The following is a 19,218-nucleotide window of genomic DNA, read 5'->3' as shown; positions in this document are numbered from 1 at the left end:
CATACTTTGCAGTCCATTTTACGTGTTATTCACCTATGCCCAGTTGTGATTATGACCGTGGGGATGCATTCTTTTTTTCACAGAAAGATTGCAGCCTTCATAGCTGTGTTCCTGTCTATTATCGAGTCTTTATTCAGTTCTACTTTGGAGAATGGCATCAGAACAAAAAGATAAGATAATATAAGCAAATAAAATGCTGTGGTTTTCAGAAACATTTTTCTTTGGAGGTATTTATATACTAGAACAAGTAATGAGTTTAGTTCAAAATAAATATGAACATCAGGAATCAATTAACTGGCTCAAATAATATTAACGTATTATATGTGTGTTTTAAGTTTATTTTTCTAGAATTTTTATTCTGGGGTATATCAGTGTGGGTGGTGAAGTAGAGAGCATAGAGTTGGTATTTACACAGGTCTTAAGAGTAATCTTAGTTTGTTCTCTGGCTCTCAATTCTGCACAGAGGGGATAAGAATATACAGTTTGTGAGGATTAATCCCTGTAAAGAACTCAGTCCAGACACTGGCACTTATTAGGCTCTCCCTGGCATTTATTATAATTATCATCTTCTTAGTTATGAGTTAAAAGAAAACATAAAAAAAAACCCAGATATCCTATTTACCTCATAACATGGCCACTGCAAGCAGTACTAATGTAAAAAAAAAATGTTCTTTAACACCATTATAATTTTATATCAGGCATGCTAAGTGATACTGGCCAGCACATGGTCTACTCTGAAAATTTTTCTTGATTTTGAATACAGGTAAGAAGCCAATAGAATACAAGTCAAGCAGGTCCTCAAATAATGTTGTTTTGTTCAACTTTTCAGTTATAATGTTGTTGATATGAAAAAAGATTTGTTCCCAGTCAGGGCCACTATGTGGCAATTGCATGTTCTCCCTGTGTCTGCACGGGATTTCACCAGGCACTCCGGTTTCCTTCCACATCCCCTAACTGTGTTCAGAGAATTGCTGTATCTAAATGGTCCTGGTCTGATTGAGTGTGTGTGCGTGTGTGTGTGTGTGTGTGTGTCCTGCTATGAGATGGTGTCCTGTCCAGGACGGGTTCCAGCCCTGTGCACTGAGTATTTGGATTTGGCTCCAGTCATCTGGAAACCTCAACTGGAATAAGCAGGTTGGAAAATGAATGAACAGGTGAATGAATGAATACGAATTCTTGTCAAATAAAAATGTGTAAACAATACCAAAATTATCCAAATGTACATAGTAAATAATGTGGTACAAATCACTCAGAGCTCATCATATTTGTGACTGATTCTGAACGGCATGGTGGGAGGACATGCTCCTTACAATTTTCACTTTGCAAACATTTATACCTTAATTTAACCCAGCACTACTGTGACCATGGTCATACACTGATTCACCAAAAATTGGATAAATAATTATTTCATTTTTGTTAATCATTCTTAAATGCATGTATAGCTCACATTTAGTTCAATGTTCAATATGAAAAGTATTTTCAGTCTTTATTTAGAAGTTTGGTGGTGGTTTTTGTGACCAGAAATATACTGTAGGATCTTAACTCTGGTTTATATCAGTTAGTATATCGTCAAATTGGTTTCATTAAAGTTGATTTGCTTAGAGTCAACATTTCCAAGAGCCCATCGAGTACATTAAGTGAGAACTTATGGTACATTGAGTAATATGGGTTCCAAAGTCTGTTTTTGTAACAGTACTGGAGCCTCATTATTCATGTCCTGACTTGCTTAGTGACTTAAATAGATATAAAATTGTGGACCAGACAACTTGAAGATCTAAAAAATACCAAGTATTTTTTTTTCTAAGTGGCATATGTCATGTAGTGTAATGTTTTGAAGGCTCATCAGTGTTGTAACATGTATCAGGACTTCTTTCCTTTTTATGGCTGGATAATATTTCATCATATGGACTACCTTTAGTTAATCCATCATCTGTTGAAAGAAACTTGGATTGTTTCCATCTTTTGGCTATTGTGAATAATTCTGTAGTGAACATTGGTGTTCAAATATTTGGTTGAGTCCTAGCTTTTAATTATTTTGGGCATATATGTGGGAGTGGAATTGCTGGGTCATATGGCATTTCTGTATGAGTCCACTTAAATGAAATTTCTGGAATGAGCAACTAGAGACAGAAAGTAAATAAGATGTTGTCAGTGAGTAGGAGGTGGAAGGGATGAAGAGTTGTTGCATAATGGTGTTGAAATTTGTTTGGGTTGATAAAAATGTTTCAGAAATAGATAGCAATGATAGTTGTACAATATTGTGAGTGTAATTAATGCTGTACACTTAAGAAATGAGTGAATTGTACACTTAAGAAATCTAAAATGGCAAATTTAATGTTATATATATTTATCACAATGAAGAATGATAATAGTATAATATACTAAAAATGACTATCCCTTTTAAGTGGGTGTTTTGTGTGGTATGTGAATTATAACCTGATAAATCTATTTATATAAATGAGTCACATGAAGGGAAAGTTTAAGATTCCAAACTTATTTTATATTGACCACTTCACAGTAGCTAGAAGTACCTGGAATGAATTTGATTTGGGAAATTTATGCTTCCACTAAATATAGCTTTCTGTTACATACCCTAAGGCTACATAAAAATGTGGAAGGGCACAATTACTAAATTACTCAACTCCAGGGATTTTCAGTCTAAATCATGAAGTGTGGAGTAATATCCATGAAGTAACTGATAAGTTGAGAGAATAAAAAGCAATAAATTGTATATAGGTAGATACATACATATACCCCTATACACATACATATGTACCTGTATATAATCTGTAAGTAACTAACACAGGAAAGCACTAAAAAAGGCATTGTATTGTGCTGCCTCATTTTTTTAACACCTTTCTTTCAACTTCTCTGGGTATGCAAAATGACTAAGTAGGTGCACATTTTCAGTGTTTATGTATAATATCCATTGTAAATTTGAATCTTCAAAATCACCTCTATTTAGATTATAAATAGTTTATTAGTGACTCTTATTAAATAAAGAAATATTTACAAATGCTGGCTTTCACTTTAATTCCACATAATGTTATTACTTGGAATTATTATTTTTTGATAGGTGTTCCATAATGTTTATTATTACTATACTACTGTTATAATTATACAAGATTTATTTGTTTTAGGACAATAGTATCTAATAATAGAAAGAATATTGCATTTTATCATTAAGTTTTTGTGTATATATGTATATTCAAAATATGTACATATGTTTATGTAACATGTAATATATAAAAATTATAATTGAGATACATATGAATGTTTGTAAATTCATATATATTTTAAATTCCAAATGCACACATGCTAGTGTACACACATGTACACGTGCACACACGCGTGCACACACACACACACACACAAACCCCTTCTGTGTTGCTTAACCATAATTTGATTCCAGGTTTGAGATGTTTTGAATTTGAGAATGTTGTTACGGTTTATATTACTACCTGCTGCCCCACTCCCCAAAGTCCCACCTAAATGGTAGGGAAGCATGTCCAGTGATAAATAGATTCAAGGTATGAAATGACATACTATCTTGTGTTAAAAATACTCATTGTTATATCAGATTGTTGTTCAATTCTAGTTCTTTTATTGTTTGCTTTTTTTTCAGCTGCTCCAGTTGATGTACTTAAAGCACTAGATTTTCACAATTCTCCAGAGGGAATATCAAAAACAACGGGATTTTGCACAAATAGAAAGAACTCTAAAGGCTCAGATACTGCTTACAGAGTTTCAAAGCAAGCACAACTCAGTGCCCCAACAAAACAGTTATTTCCAGGTATGTCACTTCATTATTATCACGACTAAAATTATTACTACTGTTGTTACTAGTAATACTACTTTTAGTAGTTCTTTACTAATGATTATTTTTATCATGTTACATAAAGCCCAATTATGTGGTAAATGCAATTCTTTCGTATATCAGACACCAAGTACATTGTGGTCACCAAAGTAATGTAATGAAAATAACAAATAATTTAATAATTGTCAATCTTAATTCAGCATAATCACATATCTGTGAAAACGTGCTTATTTGAACATTCGGTAATTCATTACCTTATTTCAACATAATATATAGAGACAGCATTTTATGTCCAGCCTTCGTGTATGTAATCATGTAGAGCTTATTCATCCTGGCTGGAAGATTGGAGGAACTCTTTCCCCTTAATGACTACCTGAGTTAATTTAATGGGCATTTGGATTTAAACATACTTAGTACAAGTTTTCCTAATGTTAAAGTAAATGTTTTTATTGAAAGAGATACTTTATCTTCTGCAAATAATTTTGCATGCTGCCCTTATCTAAAATATAAGAAAAGTTAGTCACATCTCACAGTTGTCTCCACTGGAACTAGAGATTTTCTTCATAATGTCAGGTGGCAGTTTTTGATGATGGTACTGAAAAGTACTTGCTGAGTATTTATTTTTCCTTCCATGAAAGCACTAATTGACCTAATAACACTAATTATCTAGAAATCATGATAATGTGGGGAAGGGGAATTGAGTGGTGAAATGACAATTTTTGAGCCTCTTATTTTCAAACTTGTTAACTGTGCTTGCTCCATTTGATACATACCAGTTATCTATTGATTGGCTGATTGATGGGTGTTCTCATCCTTATTTAACAGAGGAGGAAGCTGAATTTCACAGAGGCTCTCTGACTTGAGCAAGTTACATGTGGTCAATATTCAATCTAGATCTGTTTTGCTCCATATATCGTATATGTTATCAAGTGGTCCTTTCTGGCACTTTCGAATCTTCTCAGCAGCAATTTATTATTTAAATTATTCATATTATCTTATACTATCTCTGCCTGAGAAGTTTTGTGTTTCCTATCTTCATATGAAACTGTTTTCTAGCAACAGAAAAAAATATATAAATCAAGGAATTAAAATATTAGAAAACAGCACAGTACACTTTTCATGGAAGGACATTTTAAAATATTTTGAAATACATTTATTTTGATCATTCACTGATTCTTCCAATATATTTTCTGTTTTTCCATAATTTATGGTGAACAGGAACAAACTGAAAATAAAATGGATAAAATGACCATTTTTTTCTGACTTTGAAATAAAAAAATAAAATAATTATTAAATCCATAAAATAATTTAAAAATAGAAATAAAAATTTAAAAGTAAAAATGTAAGTTGCTTTTTCTATTTATGTGCACTTTACTGCATTTCTTAAAGCATCCTTAATAGAAAAAGGGAGGGGAATTTTGAAGAGAGGAAACAAAGAAAAATATACAAATGAAAAACCTTTAGAAATACTCAAGTTACGGTTCACTACAGGTTACAATTGTTTATTTGTTTGTTTGTTTGTTTGTTTGTTTGAGACAGTTTCCTTCTGTCACCCAGGTTGCAGTGGCTCAATCTTGGCTCACTGCAACATTTTCCTCCTCGGTTCAAGAGATCCTGCCTCAGCCTCCAGAGTAGCTGGGGCTACAGGCGAGCACCACCATGCCTGGCTAATATTTTGTATTTTTAATAGTGGTGGGGTTTCACTGTGTTAGCCAGGATGGTATTGATCTCCTGACCTTGTGATCCTCCTGCCTCAGCCTCCCAAAATGCTGGGATTACAGGCATAAGCCACTGCACCTGGCTCAGGTTACAATTTTTATGCTGTGGCTCATCATCTCACAGTTGGTTTATTCTACATTTCAATGTGGTAGTTACTTAATTTGATTGATTGTATAGTTTCTGTTGTTTTGCTCATGGAGAAAGGATACAATATATTTCTCTAGAATCTCCTTTCACTCAGTTAATAGAACTCATCTATATCAAAGTTTTCCCCATTCTTACAGCATCCTGTCTTAGGTATGTGATCCTAGTAATAAGTGTTTCAGATTGAAAGAGATGCCTGTGACAGATATCTCACTTTCTCTCATGCAAATCATTATAAGCTTGTCTTCTGCAAGGCAGAGCTTCCTGACAATAATGGAAATGGCAGTTAATAAAAATCAGTAATGAAAAGATCATGAAAATAATCCAACAGTGAATATTATTATTAAATAAGTAAACAGCATTTTGAAAAATAATTTGTAATAAGCTTGTTTCCACTATAGAAAGACACAAATACAACCTCTTTTCTAATGAAGAGAGTAAGCAGTAGTAATGGAAACTTCGATAGTCATCACTGGGGTGGGAGTAAGATGATGTCAGTTAGATACAGCCATTATAATATTCTGGTAGAACTAAGATATATATCCTTCAAAGTCCCAGTTTGACCCCCTCAGTTTAAGTGTCTGAAAATGTGCATGGCAATGGGATAGCAGCTGTAATTTGTAAACCTATTTTCCCTCTTTCAGACACCTGCTATGGGGCAGACACCGTGAAAGAAACTTTATATATATTGAACCGTATCTTCATAACCATTTTTCAAGGGGACTATTTAATCTCAACTAATAAATTAGGATCTAGAAATAGGAAGTATTTTAATATAATCACAGAACTAGTGAATGGTGTGAAGCTGAGAGACTATCCTGGTCTCTTAAACAAAAGTGGGGTCTTCCCACTATGCAAAATGTTTTTTCCTTCCCAGTTTAAAAATCCTGCTGACCACCTAGCTACAACAGAAATGCATTTCAGTTAAAGAGAGATATATTCTCACAGAAAAATCTTCACAATATTAAAAATTAGAATCAAATCACAACATTTTTGTGCCTTTTTCACATGAATTTTTTTCATAGATATACTATTGATCTTAAAAGCCCATTTTCGTAATCCCCATTAATACCTTGTTCTCAGAGTGAATCATGATCATTATTACATATATTTGTGATTTTATTTGTACACGTGTAGCAAAAGTAGAAATAGTATTTCTACTTTCTAACAACAGTCATTTAATATTCTCTATTCTGGGTTTGTATTTATATTTCCAAATATGAATTGATTAAGTTGAAAAATTTGGTAATATTTTATAATTACCAAATACAGTGCTGTTTCAGATAAAATTTTTACATTGTAATAGGTTTCATTTCTATTGTTGAACTAAAATTATAGTTAATTTTCTATGATAAACTCAGTATATTATGAAACATTTTGATTAGCATCTTTTAAGAATGAAACTAGGGTAAGTTGCATAGCTCAGACTGAAAACATTATCAAATCATAATTTTTTAAACAGCTTAATTTTGTTTTTCAAAGGTAATAGCTTGAAGATTATATTTAAAACTGAACTGCTTAATTTGAAACTGGAAAATACTTTCATAATTTAAAGATTTTAGTCATTGCTATAGTCAAAAGTTGAAGATTTTCAAAATTTATGCAGTACAAGTATGATGATCAATTAAAAAAATTAGTAATCCAGTCTTTCATGACTGTATTATTTCCTGATTTTTCTTCTTTCATAGGTACCTCTATGTTGACATACTTTTTTTTGGCAAAATGGAAAAGATATTGTTTTACACCATGTTAGCATTATTTTCTTTCAATGTATATTTTAAAAATTGAGGTACATTTGGGGTACAAATTCCTGTGATCCTCAACATTCTGAGCTACTTGTTTGAAAAAAAATGTTTATTGACATAGACCTTTTTCAATAATTAGCTGAATTACCTAGATTTATATTTACATTAGAAGTAGATAAAATACATTTTACTAATTGATGTTCTTTAATATCTTTCCATTTTACTTTTATGATTATTTTTCTTCTAATGATTTTCATAAATATAAAATCACATGTCTCTGTGACACTTGACACTTAAAACCATGTATATATATATATATATATATATTTGCTCTGATAGCATTAAGAATCTTAAACATTTTTTAGTTTGGAGTTTAGTTTAACTAAATTTAAGTTTTAAATTAAAATTAAACTAAATAATATATATTTAAGTGATAGGAGCCATATAATCAACACTATCTGACTGCTTTCTTTAAGATACAGAATTTTCATGGGACAGATTAAATTATTAGCCCAGTCAATGGATGGGAAGGCTGAGTGCCCACTAGAATTTTATTTGCCAAGAACACATAGCTAGGAGGTGATGGGTTGATTCCATGAATTGGCTACTGCAAATAACGTTGCAATAAATATAGGAATGCAGATATCCATTCTATCCCTTCAACATACTGATGTCATTTCCTTCAGACATATAACCCATAGTAGGATTGCTGAATAATATAACATAGGAGAGCAGGTATCTGTTTGACATACTGATTTAATTTCCTTTTTAAAATTATTATACTTTTAGTTCTGGGGTATATGTACAGAACATGCAGGTTTGTTACATAAAAATACATGTGCCATGGTGATTGGCTGTGTCCATCACCCCGTCATCTACATTAGGTATTTCTCCTAATGCTATCCCTCTCCTACACGCCCCTCCTCAGCACCTTCTGACAGTCCCAGGTGTGTGATGGTCCCTTCCTTGTGTCTATGTGTTCTCATTGTTTAACTCCCACTTATGAATGAGAACATGCAGTGTTTTGTTTTTTGTTCTTGTATTAATTTGCTGAGAATGATCATTTCCACCTTCATCCACGTCCTTGTAAAGGACATGAACTCATCCTTTTTTATGGCTGCATAGTATTCCATGGTGTATATGTGCCACCCAGTAGTAGGATCAATCGAAAAGTATTAAAGGGCATCAATTACTAAAGGGCATTGTATCTACATATAATATAATATAAACTGCTTTAATTTTTTGAGGAAACTGTACTATTTTCTATATGGCTGTATTAATTTACATTTTCACCAATAGTGTGAAACAGTTTCCTTTTCACCACGTCTGCACTGACACTTATCTTTTGACTTTTTGATAATTGCCATTCATAATGGAGTGAGGTGATATCTCATTGTGGTTTTGATTTACATTTCCCTAATAATTAACCATGTTAAGCATTTTTTTCATATACCCATTAGTCATTTGTATGTCTTTTTTTGAGATATGTTTATTCAGACATCTTGCCCATTTTTAATTGGATTACTTGTTTCTCTTTCTATTGAGTTGTTTGAAGTCCTTACATGTTTTGAATATTAACCTCTTATCAGATGTAGAGTTTGCAATTATTTTCTCCTATTGTACACGTTGCCTCTTCACTTTGTTAATTATTTCTTTGCTTTATAAATGTTTTTTAGTTTAATGTAAATCGATCTGGATGTGGTGGGGCTGGGATCTGAGCCATGATCGGACAAGTTTCAGAACTTTCAATTGAGATACTGTACTGTCTTCCAGTTACTGGCCTATGCATAAATTTATAGCATAAAAATGTATTCATACCTCTTGCTGTTTTTTTCTTTTGTATTACATTTTAATAATTCCCACTTCTTAAATGGCTGCATAAGATTCTATTATATAAATACTTGTATTTTATTTAACTAGTTTCAATCATTGCAGCTTATTTTAAAATTTTACTATTATAAATAGTGCTTGGGTGATTTGAAAGCATATGTTTACACATAAGCATCCCTTCCTCATACATTCTCAGAGGTAGAATTGCTGATCTCCTACAATTGTTTGAACTTGTATCCAAGACAGTCATATTCATATTCATATTCAATTCTTTTTTTTCCCATTTATTTATTTTATTGCATTTTAGGTTTTGGGGTACATGTGAAGGACATGCAAAATTGTTGCATAGGAACACACGTGGCAGTGTGATTTGCTGCCTTCCTCCCCATCACCTACATCTGGCATATTCATAATTCTTATATAGATTTATGCTACTGCCTGTAATAGAATTTGGAATGAATGGATTGAAAAAGAAGGTCTTTATATTGTTCTAGATATCGTTGATTACACATGTGCATACATAATGGTTTTGCAAAAAGACAACTTTTCAACTAAAGGCATCTAATTTCTCAAATAATAATGCTTGCTTTATTTATATGCCAGAGTAGTAAGAAAATCAAGTAAGATATATTTGTGAAACTATTTTGAAAAATAAAACCCACAACTTAATATGTGATATTATATAAAAATATAAATATTCATTACTTGACTATTTGAGATATACTTAGGATAATTTTTAACTGATATATTTATTTAACAAGTGCTTAGTAAGTACCAATGTAGATCAGTGTATATGCTAGATTTTTGGCATATGATGGCAAGAGAGAAAGAAAGAAAAACAGAATCGGTCTTCTTGAATTTAAAATCAAGTTAGCCAAGTACCTGAGAGTTCTGGCTCATCATGACATATGCTTCTTTAATAAGAAACAGTATACAGTGAAACTGCATTGTTTGATATTAAGAACTAATCAAAAACTTTGAAGCTTTTAAAGAAACAACAGAAAGAATATGTTTGTAAATTGGATCATTACATGCCTCTTTAAAGAGAGAATGTGTTGCTGCAGACTAGACAGAGCCAGAAAATACAAACCTAGGCCAAAAGTGGTACTTAAATAAGTGTTTTAAGAGTGCTGGATATGGGTCTGATATTTACTGGGATCATGATCCTGTTGCTCAAATTAAATTTAATTTGACATAACCATTGTGCTTTAAGTGAGTGGCTTTAAAGTTTGACTATAGCTTGGATAAAAATTGAAGAGAAACCTTAATCGAGGGCCCCTATTTATTTATTAATCTGTTTACTGTTCAGAATTAGTTGATTTATAAAGGCCATGTAGGAAGTTCAAAAGTGCTACAGTGATCTCAAACAATTTAGAAATTGGAAATTTCTAACTCTTTGGCCTTTTCTTTTCAGGTGGAACTTTTCCAGAAGACTTTTCTATATTATTTACAGTAAAACCCAAAAAAGGAATTCAGTCTTTCCTTTTATCTGTATATAATGAACATGGTATTCAGCAAATTGGTGTTGAGGTTGGGAGATCACCTGTTTTTCTGTTTGAAGACCACAATGGAAAACCTGCCCCAGAAGACTATCCCCTCTTCAGAACTGTTAACATAGCCGATGGGAAGTAAGTAACAAAATAATACAATGTTTTACTTATGCTGAAATCATTTTTTATTTCATCATTTAACAAATATTTATGAAGCTTGATATTTTTTTCTAGTGGCTGGTGATAAGTAAGTGAGCAAAAAAATGCATAAAGACATAATTTATAGTGTGGACAGGCAAGCAAGGAAGATATTTTTCAAAATAAATTACTAATAAATATTATAGCAGGTGATAATAAGTAATAAGAAAAAGAGCAGTAAAGAGGATAGGATGTGGCAGTGGGGTAGGTACAGTTTTAAGAAGTGAGATCAGGAAAAATACCACTAAGAAAGTGATATGTAAAGAAGGTGAAGCACGTGCCATGCTGATAATTAAAAGCCTAGTGTTCCTGGAGAAGCTGGAAGCAAATACAGTCTCTGATTCCAGGGTGGGGACAATTTGTTCCAACAGCATCAGGGATACCAGCATGGCAAGAGAAGAGTGGGATGATGAGGATGGAGAAGCAGAGGGAGACCAGGTGGTACAACACATTGTAGGAGGTAGTAAGCACGGTGGGTTCTACTCTGAGTGAAACAGGAAGCTACCAGAGGCTTTTTGAGCAGAAGAATGGTCTAATCTGACTTACGTTTTATTAACAATGTTAATATTGGAGATCAGAGGAAGCCTTATAACATACTGATATGTGCCATATACTAAGCTTTTTATACATTGTTAACTCATGTGGTTTTCTTGATTCTGTTAAAAAAGTCATGTTAATAAACTCATTTTACAGGTAAGGGAACTGAGGTTCAGAGAGCTTAAGTAACTTGCTTAAGGTCATATAGTTGGAAAGTGACAGGGGTGAGGTTTGAACTGAGGAAATCAGGCTCACATTATACTCTTTTGCAAATCATGTTGAATTCTGAATTATATATTGTGGCCATTGCCTTTCACTTATGGAGCAGATAAATAGAAATGAATACTTATTAAGTTTACTTGATATTTTATTTCTGAATCCAGAGCTCTAAAACCAGCTCTATTCAAAACAGGACATTTGGTTTTAGACCTAAGAAGGAAGTAACAGTGCTCATTGTATTCATTATACTTTTGTCAGGACCACAGAAAAATTCTCAAGTCTCAGTGTTACAGAAATACCAGGATTTTACAACTAATTTACATTATTATCTTATAAATGAATTAAATATAATAGCACATTGTGTTTCTTTTTTTGACTGTTAGCAAACCTCATGCTGAGATTTTAGTCTATATTTGATAATTGTAGAAAATACTTTGAACTCATTATTCTCACCATGTGTTTCCTTAATCCTGCTTTCCTAACTGAAAAAAATAATCAATTTATTGTAACCCACACCCTATTTGAAAATAACAGGCAGTGTTTAACATGAATGAATCCTTAAAGTAAAACATGGAAAAATTAAAATTAAAAAATGGAGAATGTTCAATAAATTTTTTAATTGATTATCAAACAAAACAAGAAGTTATATTCATCTATGACAGTAGTAAAATATTATCTTTATAATATATTGAATACAATGAATACCTAGTAATATTCATTTTTTTTAATTTAGGTATCCCTTCAATAACAATTTATTAAATGCTTAATGTGTGCTAGGTAGGTCCTGTACTGGAGACTGTTAAAATGTGACATACTTGTTGAACTCAACTGACGTAATAATTAAATGCAAAAATATTGGTGTTTTTTTAAAGAGCACTCAGATTTTTTTTTTAAAGAACAATCATGACATTCATTATGAACGAACATTCATTCCCTAAGTATTTATCTATTAGCCACCACTTGGCTGGTAGCTTATAGGGCATAGGAGTTGCAGCAGTGAACAACCCAAATAAAGTTTCTTCACTCCTGGAGCTTAAATATGCGAAGTGCTGATAGTTCTATGAATAAAAATAAATCAAGGTCAGAGATGTAGCGTGTACTCTTTTAGATAGGGCAGTACTTTTTGATGAGGTTGCACTGAGCAAAATCACAAAGGAAGTGAGAGAATAGCCATGTGGGGATATGGAGAAAGAGCAATACTGCCAGAGTGAAAAACTTGTGCAAGGGGCAATAAAGAGGCACCCTTGCAGCTGGGATGCTGGGAGTCCAGGGAATGTCTGAGCTCATGAGGTCAGAGAAGAGTAGGGGTCCCTCATGTGATGCAGAGTAAGGGCTTCAGCTTTTACTGTGAGTATTGTATTTGATAGTTTTTAAGAACGCAGACCCTTGATCTGACTTGTATTTTAAAAAGGTTGTTCTGGTTGCATAAGAGTAGAGGGGAGGCCAGTTAGGAGTCTAGCTGTGAGAGATGGCAGCTTGGACTAAACTGAGAGACATTGGATTCTGTTTATACTTTTGAATATATGAACTGATGAAATTTTCTGATTATAGGAATGTGTAGTATGAGAAAAAGAATAAGAATGCCTCTAAGACTAAATGTTAATTTAGTATTTTGCATATTATATATGATACCATGATTATGACATATCATCATCACAGCTTACATTAATTAAACAAACATTAATTAGAGTTCTAATCAGTTTTTAATTATTGAGATTGTTTTTATTTTCTGTTAATAAAAAGCATATACCCATAATACTGGGAATGGTTTAAGTGAAGACACAGGTTTCCTGGCATGAAGTATGTGTAAATTTTTCTCTCACTATATTAAGTAGCTCCTTGTATAAATCTTTGCTCAGTTCAAACCCAGCAGACACCTATGCCAGTTGAATGTTCTAGTGGAAAGACCAAAGATTAAGTGTATATGGAAAGACACTTGGTCACCATGCCAGGTCACATGAAACAGACATTTTAGAAAGTCTCCTGAAACTTTTTGGGTACTATATTTTATGGATCTAGTCCTAGACACTTCTGGAATATTAATCTAGCACTTTTCATTTGGAAAAAAAATAAAATATAAACCAGACCGACTTGCAGAATCCTAGTGGGCTTCATTTAGTGGTTTCTGTTAGCACCATACATTGTTAATAAAACCCATTATTTTACAGTATGGTAAGGGATTGTGCCTTTCCAAAGGGCTGGCCCTGTCTCCCCAGCCAAGCCTGTCATCACTGCCCTGAATTAGTTGGAGCAGTAGCTGCAGAGTGAATTGAGACTCTCATTCCACACATGCATTGACTATGCTTTCTTTCAGTTTTCCACTTCCTGCCAGCCCAGAAAGAAGGGGAGATATTGTGTCTCAGTCTTGGATCCTGTCTACAGTAGTGATCTATAACTGTCTTGAAATTAAAGTGGAAAAATAATGAAAGCACTTGAAATAAATGTGAATAAAGACAGAGAAGCACATTGTGTTTTACAATTAGGACGTTGACTCTCTAGATGGAGCACTCATTCAATTAGTAGACATACCCTTTTACAGTCAATCTCAGGGGATCATTACAGCAGATTTTTTTTAAGTGGAATTCCGCTTTGGAAGAAAGCATTTACGTACATGGAAACTATTACTTACCCCATATCCCACCTTAATCTCTATCAAATACCTTCATCAGGACATAGTGAGATTAAGCTTTTGTTGCTGCAACACAAAGTGAAGCAAAGGATGGGCACTTTCTTATCAGCACAGACAGCTAATTCTATTTGAGTGCCTAGTGCTACTGGGTAAAGAGTAAGTAGTCACCTGTTAACCGGCTGCTTAATAAATAAGCCTACATTATTACATGATTTCAGCTCACGTTTATAATTTTAAATACACAGTATTTTAATGTGAATACTGCTTTGGCAAGCACTGTTTTTTGAAGCTTACAAAAGAATTATTTGTCCTTTTTAGGTGGCATCGGGTAGCAATCAGCGTGGAGAAGAAAACTGTGACAATGATTGTTGATTGTAAGAAGAAAACTACAAAACCACTTGATAGAAGTGAGAGAGCAATTGTTGATACCAATGGAATCACGGTTTTTGGAACAAGGATTTTGGATGAAGAAGTTTTTGAGGTAAAAATAAATCAAACTCTAAGCTGAATATTGCCAAATCAGATGAGTTGGGTTAAAAACAGTAAAAATATCAATTTATAGCAATATATTTAAAGCAAAGTTGAAAACTCTAAAGGATGACCTACTTTCTTCCTCTGTGAGTATAGTGACGATGTTTTCTATTGTTCAGTAAGAGAATGACCAGACAATGGTGACTGTAACGCCTGGGAAACATTTACAGGGATTGGTTGATTTGAACACAGACATACTATTCTCCTGGGAAGGAAAAAATGGCTTTCCTTTTAGTACTTCGTATTATTTTCCTTACAGAAAAGAACATTTTCTTCATTTCATTCTATGGGAGGTAAATTTAAAAAGATGTGTAAGTCATATATTTTGCTTTCCTCTGTTCTTTGTGAATGTTTTTTAAGGTAAAAAGAGATCATATTGTAAAATATATATTTTAGGTTTTTACATCACTTAAAAAATAATGTAAGGGTCATGGTAAGATATTTCCATCCAATTATATTCACTAATTATGATAATCACATTCTTTTAATCCTCCAATCCACTGATATGGTAATTTATGCTTTAATTTTCATTTAGTCTTTTTTTTTAAAAGAACAAATGACCTGAATTCTGACCCCCTTCAAGGATGCGGTCTGAAGACATTATTTATTATTTTGGTGATTGTTTTTAAACAATTTGAGTGATTTCTTTGTCAAGGTGTAACAAAATAAAGCTGTATAATATATTACAAATTAATAGACAGTTGCCCCTGGAGATTTGCTATGTTTTTTCATGTGTAAATATACATACACACATGTGTACACACATACAAACAGTATGTATTTTCATAAGCAGAACAATATACATTCAGAGCATCAGCTACACTATTTCATTCTGGTACTTATATATATAGCCTACAGCATAATTTTATTTAAAATTTATATTATAATTAATATGTGTGAAAGTTCCATGTTATTTATTTGAGATGCTATTTTTTCTGACTTTTTTCCACTAGTGTGTAACTAAGCCTTTAACTCTACATAAAATATTTTAAACTATCATATCATGCTGGATCATGTAAATGATATACTGATTTGGGTTATATATAATGATACTATGCTCTAAGATCTACCAATAGCCAACACTGATTGCATGCACATGATGATAAACAATATTTTTTCATTAGACAAATATTAATACGACTTCTAGTCTTGAAAAGCCTTATTTTAAAATAAAACTATTCATAAACATGTTTCATGTGAATTATGAACAAATTGTAATTTATTTTTGTAACCCACAAAACCTTATTTCCCAGGAACATAAATGTGTAAGATGGAAGAACAATATCCATGGAATTTCTTTCCTTTTAAAAAATTGATTCTTCAGTTTATAAAACTGTATGCCACATTCTGAATCCTGGAGTAACTCCATCTCTTCAGTTGTTGAAACTGTTAAAACATTAAGAAAAATAATGTTGGAAGGATGCATTAATGAAACCTTTAGTGAATATGACAGTGAGTAGTGACATATAAGCTTATTCAGCTGCCTTGCATCCCAGAGTTTCATGAAACCCTATGATGTTTTAAGTAGAACATTTATTTACTATTAAGTATAGTTTTTAAATGTTAATGAATACAGAAATTAATCTCTCAGGTTTATCTTTTACAATCTTTGACCAGTTAAAGTGGGAAACTAGTTTTACTTAATAAAATATAGAGAAGGGTTTAAAAGAAGAATCTTTGAATTAGATGAAATTTTGTATTCATTTAATTCATGTGTTCAAACAGTCATCAGATACAAGATTCAGGTCTTATTTTCTAAATTATATATTGTATGTATATGTGAAATTTCGAAAACAATTTGGTCTCTTTCCACTTGAAAAAAGAACATGAAGAAAATAAATAATTCAAGTATACAGACATTTAATCTGAATTTTAAAAATTCTCACTCATTTGTATAAGTAATTAGTCCATTCTATCTGATGTTATTATATATTTTCTTAAAAACCTATTCAAATATGTTTTTCTTTTAATTTGGTTTATATTATGATACATACATATTTAGGAATCTTTGCAAGTGAACACATGGAATTGGGAGGCAGAAATGGTACTGCCTATACATTGTTAGTGTTCTATAAGTGGCTGTGATGATGAAGATAATACGATAACACCAGTGATTACTTAGTCTGAAAACAAGAAATGTCACTTTTTAAGGCATAGTGTAAGTCAGATTTAGTTGCAGATTTGTTTAGTGTATTTATTTTCATGTATACACTATCTTTCATTAATGGAATGGCACTACTGTGGCAAAAAATATTAAACATGTTCATATTTTAATTTCAATCTGATGACTTTTTAAATTCAACATTATATAAGTAAAAGCAAAACTGAAGATGATTTTAACATTTGAACAATTATAGTTTACATATTATGCTTTACAAGATGAACATATAGAGTCATAATTCAGAATATATAATTTCAGCATATCAGAGTGAATATGTGAATTGATTTTGGGATGACAAAAATCTGATTTTGAATCCCAGTATATAGCTTAATATTCAGCCTTCTCAATGTACTTTATATCAGTTTCAAATGAGAAATATAATAGAGTCTTCCTCATAAGTGAGCTGAGTGTACAGTTTTTAAGATAGTAGCATAAAAATATATATACATACACACAGATATGTAATATAAATATGGTTGTACATTGTTAATTATGTATTAATGTGTAGTTTTAAAAACATCATTATAACTTCTTTTTCTTATGATTTTACAATTGTGACATTTCAAATACTTTTCATATAGGCAACTAACAGTGACCCATCTATCAGTCAAAAGTCCTTGTGGGTCCCTCTGTCTGTCTTCTAAAAGTCTTCATGGATCCGTCTCTCTGTGTTCTAAACGAAGTACTTCTTTTTTGGGCTATTGCAATTTTACAAAGTACCTTGTAGCGGTTAGATACATTTGTCCCCTCTAGACAGAGGTAGTACCTGAGTACTGGCCTTTAAGTGGAGCATGGTCTGATTTATTAAATGTTTTCATGCAGGCAAAAAATGTCCTACCAACTCTAATTGACAGCCTTGACTTTTTTTTCCTGCTTGATGTTATTCAAAGATGTGTGGAAAAGTAAATTAGAATAATTATATTGCTTGTATTTATTATCAATACAATTATTTTTGGAGTCTTTTAAACAGGAAAATTTCGTTTCTAAATAGGAAGTAATAGCCGTTGCTCAAGTTTTCAAAACATAGCTATTTCTATTTTCTGTTTTTTTTAAACAATCAAAGCAGATTATTTCAGGTCTTTTATGTTTTTTTTTTTTTTTTTAAAAATAGCCATCTTTGGGGTGTTTTTTTTTTTTATTGATAGTAAAAAAATAATTATTAAAGAGAAGAGTCATTTAAAAGTGATAATTAACAGAGCCTGAAGCTGGTTAGTTGAGAATATCAACAAAATTTCAAAGTACCTGTTCAAATTATTAATCTTGGAAGAAAATACAAATTATTAATATCAGGAATAAAAAGTAGTTTTCAGTAGAAACTTTAAATATTTAAATTTAAAATAATGAGATACTACAAACAACTTCATATGAACAAATCCAACAACTTAGTTGAACTAGAAAAAATTCTTAAATTATAAAACTTATGATTGACATAACAAGAAACAGAAAAAAAAATTAACCTGTATTTAGTAAAGAAATCAAATATGTTAAAAAATTTCTAAAAGAAAAAAACTCAGGGCCCTAAAATTTTTACTGGTTAATTCTATCCAGTATTCAAGAAGGAAATAACATCAGTAATATAAGAAAGTTTTCAGAAAATAGATGAGTAGAGATCACTGCACAGATGAATTTACGTAGTCGGGACAACCTTACTGTGAAAACCTGACAAAGATATTATAAATATAGAGAATCATAGACTAGTATTACTCATTAACATAGACTAAACATGTTTAAAGATTTTTTTAGAAAATGGAATTTTATGTTAATAACATACTACACTACGTGACTGCAGTGGAATCTATATGCCTCTATGAAATGAAAAGTTGTTTCTAAATATTTGAAAAAAATCAGTGTAATTCAACATACTAAGAGGAAAAGAAGCCCACATGATAATTTCAATAGGTGTAGAAAAAGCATTTTTTCTTTCTTTTTTTAAATTGCATTTTAGGTGTTGAGGTACATGTGAAGAACATGCAAGATTGTTGCATAGGTACACACGTGGCAGTGTGATTTGCTGCCTTCCTCCCCATCACCTATATCTAGCATTTCTCCCCATGCTATCTCTCCCCAACTCCCGACCCCCCACCGTCCCTCCCCTGTTTCCCCCCCGACAGACCGCAGTGTGTCATACTCCCCTCCCTGTGTCCATGTGTTCTTATTGTTCAACACCCGCCTATGAGTGAGAACATGCGGTGTTTGAT

At 32.1% G+C, this 19,218-nt stretch overlaps 1 protein-coding gene across 3 annotated transcripts in view; it reads left to right on the top strand.

Moving 5' to 3' along the window:
* The window catches only part of COL11A1 (collagen type XI alpha 1 chain), a 213,219-nt gene that overhangs the window by 22,295 nt on the left and 171,706 nt on the right, over positions 1-19,218 (top strand). For all 3 annotated transcript variants that reach the window (XM_017547609.2, XM_037745410.1, XM_017547607.2), the window contains exons 2-4: positions 3,626-3,793; positions 10,670-10,883; positions 14,647-14,809. In XM_017547609.2, coding sequence (XP_017403098.1) covers positions 3,626-3,793; positions 10,670-10,883; positions 14,647-14,809 — 545 coding nt within the window. The remainder of the gene's footprint in view (positions 1-3,625; positions 3,794-10,669; positions 10,884-14,646; positions 14,810-19,218) is intronic.

This window comes from Cebus imitator, unplaced genomic scaffold (assembly GCF_001604975.1).
Source record: "Cebus imitator isolate Cc_AM_T3 unplaced genomic scaffold, Cebus_imitator-1.0 Scaffold199, whole genome shotgun sequence".
In the NCBI taxonomy this organism is placed as follows: Eukaryota; Metazoa; Chordata; class Mammalia; order Primates; family Cebidae; genus Cebus; species Cebus imitator.
This window is presented reverse-complemented; position numbering and strand designations above follow the sequence as displayed.